At 42.0% G+C, this 12,519-nt stretch overlaps 1 protein-coding gene and 1 non-coding gene across 2 annotated transcripts in view; both read left to right on the top strand.

The window, feature by feature from the left end:
* zmp:0000001168 (signal-induced proliferation-associated 1-like protein 2) overlaps positions 1 to 12,519 on the top strand; it is a 58,576-nt gene that overhangs the window by 17,369 nt on the left and 28,688 nt on the right. The window contains exon 2 of the mRNA XM_036143209.1: positions 9,574 to 11,169. Coding sequence (XP_035999102.1) covers positions 10,050 to 11,169 — 1,120 coding nt within the window. The 5' untranslated portion in view covers positions 9,574 to 10,049. The remainder of the gene's footprint in view (positions 1 to 9,573; positions 11,170 to 12,519) is intronic.
* trnak-cuu lies at positions 6,169 to 6,241 on the top strand. Its single transcript has one exon. It is a non-coding gene; the product is annotated as a tRNA-Lys (tRNA).

The raw sequence follows: 12,519 nt of genomic DNA, 5'->3' as shown, positions 1-12,519 counted from the left end.
TGATTTTGACATTAATTAGTTGGTCTAAATAAGATTACCAGAAATGGGAAGATGCTCTTTGGCAGTTAAAAAGAGAAAGTCGGGCAGTTTTAATTTAGTCCCCTTTGTTAAAAAAAAAAGTTACATTTTGTGCAAATATAATTAATAATCTGAAAAGTAACCCAACTTTTTAAGTTCACAGCTGGTAATGAACTTTTGAGGTTTGAAATAAAAATTAAGAGATCATCAGCATAAAGAAAACGTCGTGTTAAGTGTTACTCCTCCGAATCCTCTGACATATCTCATCGGGTCAGCACAATACTGCCAGAAGTAGAGTAGTTAGATTAAGTAACAGCTAAGGAGCTGACCAGTGAGTGAACTGAACAGTGATGTGTGCCTTATTTAAGATGAAAATAATTTAATTTTTGATTATTGAAGCAGAATAGACAACATGGGATAAATGCAGGTAGTTAAAGGAGCATAGTACAAGTTCCAGAGGTTTTGCACAAGTCTGCCCCCTTTGGCGACAAGTTGAAATGACACCAGTGTTGTGCACGTGCATGGGAGAAAAGTAGAAGCAATCACTGCTGTGACTGCACAGGTCTTTTGTTTAGAGGCATAATATCTTAAGACGTAAGAAAGTTATAAATATTAGCCCGTGTTCTCTTGTTGATGTGTCAATGGTGATAGAGACTCAACAAAGTGACCAGGTGAACGAGAGCGTGCAGCATGTAACACCCACACACACGGCCAGAGAATATGTCCTGAATCACTTCCTTGAGAAATGAATGCAACTGCAGTAAATAGAGGAAAACACATTTTACATGATGGGTGATCATAAGGGTATGTATTGGAAAGAAAATAAATAACCTTTAAACTTGTGCAATGGTCCTTTAAGCTATAAAATCAAGTATTAACTGAACCAACATTGTACCAACACACCAAACCAATGATCTTAATCCACACAGTCAAATACTTTCTCTGCCTACAGTTTTAGGACATATTGTAGTATGTCATTTAAAGGTGCGTACAAGCTTCTGAAAAAAGGTGTTGGATATCAGAGAAGGTTACAAACCTTAAGATAGATTTTTGTCAAAACCTTTCCAACCTGTGAAGGAATTGTTTTATCAGAATGATACAATCCTATCCAGAGTGATATAATTTAGTGTTTGCCAACATAAATTAGCTTGCTTCACCAAAGATCCATAAATGGACAAAGTCAACTTTAAGATTCAAACCGTGATATGTTACACAATTGCCATATTTCAGCACCATGCCTTGTCAGCGCTATGTGCTGTTGCTTCACAGGGAGAAAGTTGTGTTCCTTGTGTAGAGTTTGTATTTTCCCAATGGGCACATTTGGTTTCCTCCCACGGCACTAAACGTTAATTGGAGACACATCATTTCCCTTAGATGTGTGCAAAGAGTTGTTGGTTTATTCAATGATTGACTTGTCCAGGGTGGGCCCCACTCCTCACCTATCGATTACTGCAGATAGGAACCGACCCCCACAACCCTAAAAAAAGGATTAAGCAGGGGAAGATAATGATTTGATAGCTCTGTGATCAATATTTTTCATAATGTAGTGGAGGGAGGAATATAAGAGGATGATGAGAACCTTGGCATAACTTCCAAAAATATCAGACCAAATTGTCAAAATATAGACTATAGCCATCTCTCCATGAGAGAGACGCCTGCGTGTGCGCCTCTTGCAGCACGGAGAAATTTCAAGGAAATCTCTTCATATGAGAAAGAAAAAAGTGATCAATTGTGCTGCTTACTGGCAACTCTCTGCAGATGCTCTGTGTGGACAGTGGTTAACAGTTTGAGCAGCATGTACTTTTATTAGAAACTGACTCAACTTCGCCATAATGATGTCAGCCATGTGCACTTGTAGCCTGCAGCTGTATTCAGAGGAAACAGAGATCGAGCACAGGCTCCTTTGTAGTTTAGTATAATTTATGAGATCGATGCTAAAGCATAAAGGAGCATTCTTTCCCCATTTCATATATTATGTTGTTGTGTTGTTCAGAAACCATTTTTTTTTAAAACCAGAGTGTTGCAGAAACACTATTTGCATCTTTTTGTCGACTTGTATATAACCAGAAACTAAAACTCTTGATGACTTTTAAGTGGGTGTCTTGGCCGAGACTCAAATCAGGACAAGTTACTGCTCAAGCACAAGACAACTTTTAATAATTGCATTAAACATTTACACGTTTTTCTTATCTTATCATCAGTTAGGAACACTTACACTATAAAATATCGAGCTTCCTATTTATGTTTAAGGTTGCTTTAATTTATTTTGGAAAGAAATATCTTGATAAAATATTATTAGACGTAGTAACAGTTCTTTTGTCTGTCTTTATTTTGTTGGGTGTAGTTTTTTTCCTCTTTTTAAATAATGACCCTGGCATATTTTTGTGGGTAAACATTTTAAGTGACTTTTCAGAAGATATGGCGATACATGCAACAGGAAATATAGTAACGATAATAAGCCCAGGCTCAAAACCTAAGGGGGTAGTGACAAAAACATTTCAGTTCCTCTTTGTTTTGTACTTCTGGTTCAGGTATATGTCATACTTCTCTACAGTTTGCACACTACTTGCTCAGCAACAGGTCCTTTTTCATTGGAAGGTGAACATTTTACGTGTTAAATGGCGTTCTAGATTAATGAAGATCTGATCGAAGGTGAGCGAATGAATGACTTGCTTTTTAACCATATGGAATTAATGAATGAACCTTTTTCATGATTTCTTTCCCCTCAAGATAACTTAAAGCGCAACAACCAGGTTGAATAGGTAGGTTTCTGTGCTATTTAGCTACGTTTTAGATTAGTTTTGGGTACCAGACAATCAGAAAATAAATCATTCAGTAGGATCTATCTGATCTATCTGCTTAATTCTAAAGCTGCAAGCCATGGTGAGATGTTTTTGTGAAATAGGAAAAAATGCAAATAATTTTCTTTATGTTTATTTAGTAGAATTCAGTATTTATTAATCACATCCAAAGATGTGTGACTTTCTCTACAGCTGTTTATTTCAGCCCTGATCCTTCAGACTCGTACTGACATTTTGCCTCTTCAACACAGGGTTTTAAATCAGTGGCTCATTAAGAGCTTTCTGCTGAACTTGGTGCCCTGCTGAGGAAGTAATCCAGCCATTTAATTCTGGTGTGCTGGAGCAGGGACACGTCTAAAACATGCGAGACTGGACTTGAGAATCACGACTCTCCTACTGTCAGTTCAGTTTAATTTGGATTTTGTATAAATATTCTGGTCTTCACTAGATTTTAGGGTTTCTTAAATCTAATCTTAAGTTTACAAAACCACACACCAGAAATTCAACCATGTCCAATTTTTTTTGGGAAAAGCCTGAAGCCAAAAACTGAAGAAAAAATAAAAGAATTACTGTGAGAAGTAACACAAAGGCAAATAAGCTCAGTCATGTACTATGACTTTTCAAATTTCTACATCAGTTGCTCACTCTGGTTGCATACAAAGGTTTTCCCGATTGAATTATTACATAGTTATGATGTAATAATTATCGTTTGCTTATTATGTTGTATTTCTGTGATTTACACTTTCTTTTTGCGCTCTTTGTTTGTAAACTAAGCGCTTTTGTATATTTACAATATCAATACCACGTGATCGGATGTACGGTATTGCGCATGCACGCAATGAGTAAACGAGGAGATGCAATGGAGCCGAGCGGCTCAGCAATGGCCAGCGGAAGTGCGAGAAGAAAGAGGAAAAGTGCAAGATAAAGTGTGAAAACGTGCAAATAATGTTGTTGCCGAGAGGGATAAGACAAGTCGCGCCAAGCTGTCACCTAACTGTGAGGCATTGCTGGATGGTCAGCTGGCTCTCATTGGAGCTGCGTCAAATGTCGCCATCTTGCTTTCTGGTAGCCAGTCTGATAGACTGCCGGCACATCGCACGCGACAAGGTCTATGTCTGCTGATCGTGCCCGGTGCGCAGTTCCTCTCAAGCTCAAAAAAGACAAAGTAAACACTATCGATACGAAAGCTAAATTGTCATATTGCTAAAATTTCCTGCATAACTTAATCCAATTTCATATAACCCTAAAGCTGTGTATTCTTCTGGGTTCCCATTTCGTTTGGCTCTGATCTCCGTGTGTGCCTGTGGGCTTCTTCAAAACCGTCATATTTTGACCCCTGATCCAACCAAAACAACTGATCCATATCCTGCTGGTTGATATTATTTACTGGCATCCATCCTTAACTTCAAAAGCAGTTCATACATTAATGAGATCAAGTGTACGGCCAAACAGTGTTTTGTTATACCTAAATATATAATAATAATAATCTAACTCATGCACTGGTGTCTTTTTAATAATAATCAAACTTTATTGATCTCACAATGGAGAAATTCACTTCTGCATCTTAACCCATCCTCTAGGGGAGCAGTGGGATGCCACCGTGCGGTGCAACTGGGTGTTAAGGATCTTGCTCAGGGACCCAGAGTGACAGCTTGTGGGAGTTGAACTCAGAACCTCTAGAACCAAAGCTCTGTGCTCTAACCACTAGGCCACCTCTCCTAACCTAGCTTCAGCAGACTGACCCCTTAAAACATCTGTTTTAATGTCGGCAAACAAATAGTACTTAGACTTATTTCATGTGTTTAAAACATTTGTGAAATTTGGGTAAAAAAATCTACATTAAAAGCATTCTATGACCCATTTGACAAAAAAAAATTTCCTTGTGGCAAATTAAAGAGACGCTTTAAGACCAATCTGTCACCAAAGTGACTTTATTATTCCTGCTGCATGATTCTTGTTACATTTTTAAAACAAAAGCGTCTCTTTCACGAAAATAGAACATGCTTTCCTGTATCGCTTCCCTTTCTGGTTCTTTCATGTTACCTTCCTTGTGATCGTTCCAGCCAAACAAGACTCAGATCGCTGAGTCCTTCGCCATCAGTTGTGAATATGATTGGCGTCTCATTGAAGTGAATGGGATCACAGTGAAGCTGTAGGGCAATGGAAACCATGAAGAAGGTTTGCTTCAGACCTGCTGTAAAAACAAACACCGGTTCTTGGGTGTTGTAGTCTTGAGCCTGAGTTCAGTGCACGCTCTGCTGTTGGATTAAGTGATCCTGGCCAACACTGGAAGTTTTGTTTATGTGTTGGAATAACATGAAGGCGAACTGTGATTTTTGAACAAGGAAAAAAAAAAAAACAGAAGCTTTCTGCCAAAAATTTCCTCCCACATTTAGACCAGGATGCTTGTGACAATACAAAGATGCTGCGATGTATCATTGTATGTTGGTAGAAATTGTATGAGTCTGCACTGGCAAAGCTGTTTGGGAACATCTGAAAGCTCCTTCGTGGGAAACATGAGTGGGTTTTCAATGTCAGCAGCCTTGGCATCATATAGATGGAGCACAGTGCCTGCTCTGTGTGAACTAATGCTTGCCTGTCAGATGGCAAACCACACATTAGAGGAGGTTCCTTTGATCGACAGGGCGAGAGAAGCCTGGGTTGGTTAAAAGGTCCCAAATCGTATGTTGTTCCGAGTAATTCATTATTTTCTGTAAAAATATTATATACCTGATGTCATGAGTAGAAACATTTAAGCTCAGAGTTTGTTCCTATAGTCATGTGTTGCACTGACAAAAATAAATACAAGCTGGATTATAAGGCTAAAACCACATCTTCATACTACGACTTTAAATCTCTTGCTTGTGCGTGGTTAAAGCTTTAATATGAACGTTTAAAATGTAGCTTCTGGCCATTGTCAGATCCTTTAATATCAGATTAAAACAAACATTTTCATTTGGATGGCTGTTTATGTCTCTCACAGAGACATTTAGAGATTTGTTTTTTTTTTTTAAAGCACGAATTAAAATGTCCAAAGTGATCTCGTGCTTACAGAGTAAAGGTGGTTGGATACGAATGCGTTTTGCATTTTTCACATTGTTATTTGTACGGCAATTTGAAAAGCCATGGCTTGTTTTACTTCCACCTTATTATGCACTATTTTGTGTTGGTAACAACATGAAATCCCTTTGAAAAAGTTTGTGGTTGTGACATGGCGAAATGAAGAAGACTTCCTGGGGTATAAATAGTTTTGCAAAAGCACGGTAGTTGCTAGTTTTTAGAGCTATGGTCTAAACAACGAAACTTTCCGTGCCCCCATAGTGTTGCTGTCGTGACACTGTTGCTGTCAGCCCGGCTAGCTCAGTCGGTAGAGCATGAGACTCTTAATCTCAGGGTCGTGGGTTCGAGCCCCACGTTGGGCGCTTACATTTTTGGGGAGGGTTGTGGGCGAGTGATTAGAGCAGCGCTTTTGCACCTAGAGAAGGATGCAAGTACCCGGTTCAATCCCCAGTGCCAGCACTCTGGGTCCCTGAGCAAGACCCTTAACCCCAGATTGCGGCGCACATGGCAGCCCACTGCTCCCCAAGGGTAATGGGTTAAATGCAGAAAGCAAATTTCATTGTAATGTATGTTTTAATGACAATAAAGTAGTATTACTATTACTACTATTATGCACTACAGATGCTCTGGAGGTAGTGGCATGGATTGAGCTAAATGGACATATGTAATGGCTGCAGTGACCCCATGGAGGACGGGTAAATCCAGATGGTTACACTGGATTTTATATATGTTTAGGGGTAACTGCGTGAAGTGGTTTTTAGACCAAATGCACACCAAACACTTCAGATTTTTATTAGTGAAACATTTTGGAATTCACTGTTTTCCTTTCACCTCGCAATTATGCACCAGTTTGTGTTGGTCTGTGACATAAATCCTGGTGTGTTTTTCATTGAGAAACAAAGATTTCTTGTGACTTCCTCTCTTCAGTCTGTAAATCATTTTTTTTTTCATCTGTATCTTAATTTGTGTGTGTGTTTGCACTTTTTGTGAGAACATATATGTTTGCTAAACCACACTTAAGGGACTTTCCTTCTTTTCTGAAAACAAACACAAGGCAGATCAAATTCTCAGATTGAGGCTGCAAAGCCATTTCAGAAGACATCTCGCCGATACGCTGTCCTGTCAGGTGACAGAAGCACAGCTGGGCGCGTGTGCATGTCTTGCTTTTTTTTGCTGGTTGCTACTCTGCACCTCTGCACCTGCTCAGTACGGCTGCAAGCGAGAGGAAGATGCATGTGAGAAAAGCCAGACAGGAAGAAGCTTTGTACCTTACTGACAGCGACAAAACGCCTCAGCTCGAGCTGATTGACGTACGTTTTGGTTAAAGACGGCGCAGAAGTGACAGAAGCAGGCTTCTCTTTACCTAATGCACCGTCCGTTTTTTGGGGTAAGTTGCTTTTAAAAACTCCTGGGGAGTTTTTGTTATACTTGTTTAAAAAAAAAAAAAAAAAAGAAAGAAAAAAGGGGAAGTTCAGTGTTTTATGACTTGTAGCACAAGTTTTGTGGGTTTTGAATGACTATGAAAAGTAGCAAAAGCTACACGGACCCGAATCAGTGTTTGCGCCGTGTTTGAGAATTTGGTGGAGGAGTAAACAGCTACCGGGCTTTTGTTTGTGTGTGAGCGTATGTGGTGGAACGAGGCAGCTTGCGCTTATTTTTCTAATGCGCTGGCACACTGTCAGTGAGCCAGGAAAGGGCCCCCTCCCCTGTTTTAATAAGGTCTATTGTGAGCGTGTGCTGAGCTTTAAGTTTGAACTATTTAGGGAGACTTTGGAACGGAAAGTGACTAAAGGAAAGAATAATAACGAGAAAACAGAGGTAGCGGAGCATTGCGCCACTATGAAACACATGTCAGATCTGCTTGCTGGTTTATTGTTGGCATTCAATACTTGTTTATTTTTTTTATTTTTTATTTTTTCCACAAAGCCTTCCTGGAGACTCTTACAACCATTATGTTCTATATGCAGTGCATTGTAAAAACGCTCACAACTCTTGAACTTTTTCACATTTTGTCACAGTAATTTTACTGTATTACACCAGGATTTTAGGTGCTAGCTAGACCAAGACAAAGTAGTGAGTATTTGTGAAGAGGAATAAAAATGCAAGCGTGTTTTGTGTTTTTAAAGTTTGGCATGCATTTGTATTTGATCCACTTTACCCTTTTATCCCCAAAATAAATTCAGTGCGTCACCTACTTTTTAAATAGACCTTCATCAAGGCTAAGGAACACAGCAGACAGGTCAGAGACGAAGTTGTGCAGAAGTTTAAAGCTTATCAAAAAGCTTTGAACACCTCAAACAACTGGCCAGTTCTCAAGTAGATAATGGACACAACTGGCACGACTGAAAATCTAGCAAGATGTGGCCCACCGCATAAACCGATAGACCAGGCAGAGAGAGAAGCAGTTTTGGTAACTCTGCAGCTCCTCCGCAGGCAACATCGTTTAAGGTGGGAGAATCTGTTGACAGGATAACTATTAGCCACGCAGTCCATAAATTGGGCTTTTACAGAGGTCATTGTTGAAACGAAAGCCGTACGGAGTGTGGTTTATAGTTTGCCACAAGCAATGTGGGGAACACAGCAACGAGATGGAAGAAGGTGATGTGGTCAAACCTGGACTGAGCTTTTTTTGCCTACACGCAAAACACTGGAGAGGCAACTCACTTCGATCGCAGGGCTCCGCCATTTTTACAGATGTTTTGGACATTCTTCGTGTAGTATACGGAGACTGAGAGAAATGTAAGTTAATCTAAACCTAAAACCGGTGGATTTACTACCTAAACCTACTTTAATCCCTGTGGTTTAGTCCCTCCTCTGTTGCCTAACCCTAACCCTAACATTGGTGAGAGAGAAACCTAAACCTAAGATGAGTGGATTTAATGTAACTTTATTAACTTTCTGTTGAGGCCAACTTCTGGTGACTTCCGGTGTGTACTTCGGGCATATATTGTAAACACAGTAAGGTACTCCTGAAACATTATGTGTGGTGAAAAGGTAACAATGCCCATCGCTGTGAAAACACACTCCCCATAGTTGAACACGGTGGTGGCAGTGTCATGCTGTGGGGAAGTTGTTCTTTGGCAGAGACAGGGAACTGGTTTGAGTGGATAAAGAGATGAATACAAACTAGGACGAAAGCCTGGTAATGACTCACAATTTACAGCTAAAGGTACAATAGAGGGATCTAGATTGTGTGTTAGAATGGCCTATTTGAATGGTCAAAGTTCACCCCTGAATGAAATTGGAAGTCTGTGGTAAGACTTGAAAATTAATATGCAGTCCATCTCCATCCATTCCAAAAACGTTGGAAAGGAGCAAAAAAAATTAGGTCTCTAGATGTAAAAAGTTTGTTGAGCGATACCGCCAAAGATTTGCTGCTGTTATTGCAGTAAATATAGGTTCTAAAAAAAAGTTGTAACTCAGGGGGCTGAATACAAAAAACACACAAAGATTTTCATTTATAAGAAAAGTTGGAATTTTTTTTCGCCACTTAACAACTATGTGGTACCTTGGGTTGGTCTATCACAAAAAAAATCCCAATAAGATACATTGACCTTTGTGGTCGTAATGTGACGAAAGGTGCAAATGCTTCTGAATAGCATTGCAAAGCCGGCTTTGGTAACGATAGTGCAGGTTAATGATCAATATGAGTATGAGGCTAAAACGGTATTTCTTTCTGGGCTTTTTCACACAGGTGATCTATGGATGACGGCTGCAGGCACTGGCCAGTGCACACCAGTGGGTGCCATGTTTGACATTTTGACTCAGGAAGCGCCTCTCCGACACAGAGGGCACAGAGACAGGCTCCAGTGATGATCCCCATGTGTTTAACTCAAACTAAATGCACACCTGCACATGTGGATGGTTCCCTCCAGCGACCAACGCTGCGGTTTCCCTTCCGTCTTCATCATCCCCGCTCAAGAACTCATTGACAAAGCGCGGCATCCCACAGAGGCACCCATGACAGCCCGGAGGCCGAGAGAGTTCATCCATCTTAAGTGGTGCGAATGAGAAAATAAGAGTTGCTTTCACTTAGCTGGATTTCCCATTTTCATACTCAGCGTCCTGGTTTCACACCAGCACCCCCCAGACGCTAGGATAAAAAGTTAGCCGTCGGCAGAAAGCTCCAGGGGGGGAGATTGTGCGAATAGGGTTGATTTCTCAGGCACCATGCAGTCAGACGACCTCTTCATCCGCAAGTTCCGCCGTCAGAACGTGCGCCCCCCCCTCGCCACCGTCAACTTTGACCCCAAACGGGAAGCGGGAGTGGTGGAGTGGCCTCCCAGGAGGCCCGGCGATGGCGCCGACGCCGACTGCAGCCTCACTCCGAGCCGCGTGGGCTTGAACCTGCGTTCAGTGGGACGGGGCCACATCATGCAGAGGAGCAACAGCGACGTCACCCTGGGAGACCTGGACTCCTCTGGGAAAACAGGAGGCAAAGTGATCCGAGCGGTTGGCGAGAAAGTGGGTACGGGGCCTCAGGGGGACTCGGGTGTGCACCTGCACAGGGAGTACGGCAGCCTGTCTTCACTGGAGAGACAGACTCAAGCCCAGGAGTCGAGCGGAGAGAACCAGGGGCCCCTGAGTCCAAGTGCTCTCCGCTTTAAAGACCCCTTTCTGCTTTTAGGATTGGGGAACAACCCTCCAGAGCCCGATGAGTACTTCCGAGATCTGCCCAGGTCCATTGGAGACTCCCCGAAACCTGCTAAACCCCCCAAGCCTGAAGGTCTCAGTAAAAAGTCCAAACCCACGCCTCCTCAAATCCCCCAGCCGGGCCCGTACGACCACCTCGGAGGCGGAGCGTGGGTCAGGAACTTTGCCCACTACGACGTTCAGAGCATCCTGTTCGACCTCACGGAGGTGGCCACCAACAGGGACAGCATCGGACGCAAGAAGAACATCACCTCGGGGGCGTCGGCCGCCTCCCAGCTCCGCCCCCTTGCCCAGTCCACGCCTGCCTCACCAGCACAGGGAGGGGGCGGCGGCGGCGGAGGGAACGCCGACGACCCGGAGCAGTCGCTGCTGCTGGACGAAGGCGACGGCAACGACAACGAGCTGCTCCTCAGCTGTCCGCACTTTCGGAACGAGACGGGAGGAGAGGAGCAGGTGGGCCTGTGTCGATCGCCCGGCAGGAGGGAGCTGTGGTCGAGTGTGCGGACCCCTAATGATGCAGTGTCCGTCCTGGAGGAGCCCCGGGAGAGCAATGTCCAGCTGCAGGGGAAGAGCAACTTCTTCATTGAGCATGCAGACCTGGGAGCGCATTACTATCGCAAATATTTCTACCTGAAAGGTGTGTGACATGCTTTTTTTTTTCTTAATTTACAAAAAAAATATTGGCATAGCTGCTGGTACAACTAACTAAACATTTATGATACAAATGCATCCATTTCTCCAGGCTCTTAAATACGACATAAAAGCCGATTTTTTTTTAGTAACTGAGCACCAGGCTGGACAAGGACAGAAAGATGAAACATTTTCTGTTCTGGGGAAGAAAAAAAAATTCTCACAAACATAATTATGTAGCGTTTGTGTAGAAGCTACTGGGACATCCACTGGAACTGTGTGCTGTATTCAGGATTTTTAACACAGAAATATCAGCCTACTGAAAGGTTTCATTGAGTCGATCAGCCTGTGACACTGCCGGGATGTTAAAGATTCAGTTAAATGCTAACGTGGAGCTTTTCAGAAAAAAAAAATACATTCCAGGTGGGTGTGTACGTGAAAGAAATAATAATAACCTCATAGTCACTGTCAGGTGGGGGATCAGTCATGCTGTAGCCTTGTGTCTCTTCCAAAGGCCCAGGAGACCTTATTGTCATCATGGGTTAATAAAATACCTTGAGATTTTAACAAGAAATTTTGTGGCTTTTGCCATAAAACCAAAAAGGGACCATCATCATGTCTTTCAGCAGAGTAATCTAAATCATATTGCCAAAATAGAAATGGCTTGCGAGACCCAAAACCAACCTTCTTCCATGGTCATCTCAGTTTGTACTACAGGAAACCTGTGGGACGAGGTGAAGAGCAGACAGCATAGCAGAAAAGCTAGGACTCAGGATGATCTTGAGAGATTTTGTAAAAAGAAAAGAAAGAAAATAGTCAAAGCCCTCTCACTCCTTCTCCTCCAACCCCGTGAAATGGAGAAAACCAAATCAAATCCTATTTATAAAAGGAGGTTGTACAAAGTATTGACAGTAAAGGTGCCATAACCGCAGGAGTCCCTGTGATTATGTCAGCAAATTATTTATTACCGTTTTTCCCAGAATTAATAAATCTACTTAAATTAAAGGCTGGATTTTTCAAAACAAAACAGTGGGAGTTTATTCCCCTGCAATCTCTTTTAGAAATCTTTACGAGGGTGCTAAGAAATCCACCCAGCACTGTACGTTGACACCCAACGTGCATTAGCTCAGAACTGTTCATATTCGCTGACAGATTCAGCTGTGAAATAATTTCCATTCAACCAAGCAGCTTGTTGCTGAATGGAAATGAGACAGGCATGGTATCAGAAGTAAGATTTAATTCATCTACTTAAGTTTACACAGACCAGCTGCGTCCAAGTCCCGGAAGGCCTACTTTCCATCACCCTAATCTTTTAATGAATGTTAATGTTACTTCCAGTCAGAAGGAACTACTGCTA

Source organism: Fundulus heteroclitus, chromosome 11 (assembly GCF_011125445.2).
Source record: "Fundulus heteroclitus isolate FHET01 chromosome 11, MU-UCD_Fhet_4.1, whole genome shotgun sequence".
Lineage (NCBI taxonomy): Eukaryota > Metazoa > Chordata > Actinopteri > Cyprinodontiformes > Fundulidae > Fundulus > Fundulus heteroclitus.
The sequence above is the reverse complement of the archived record's forward strand: the minus strand, read 5'-3'. Positions and strand labels throughout refer to the sequence as shown.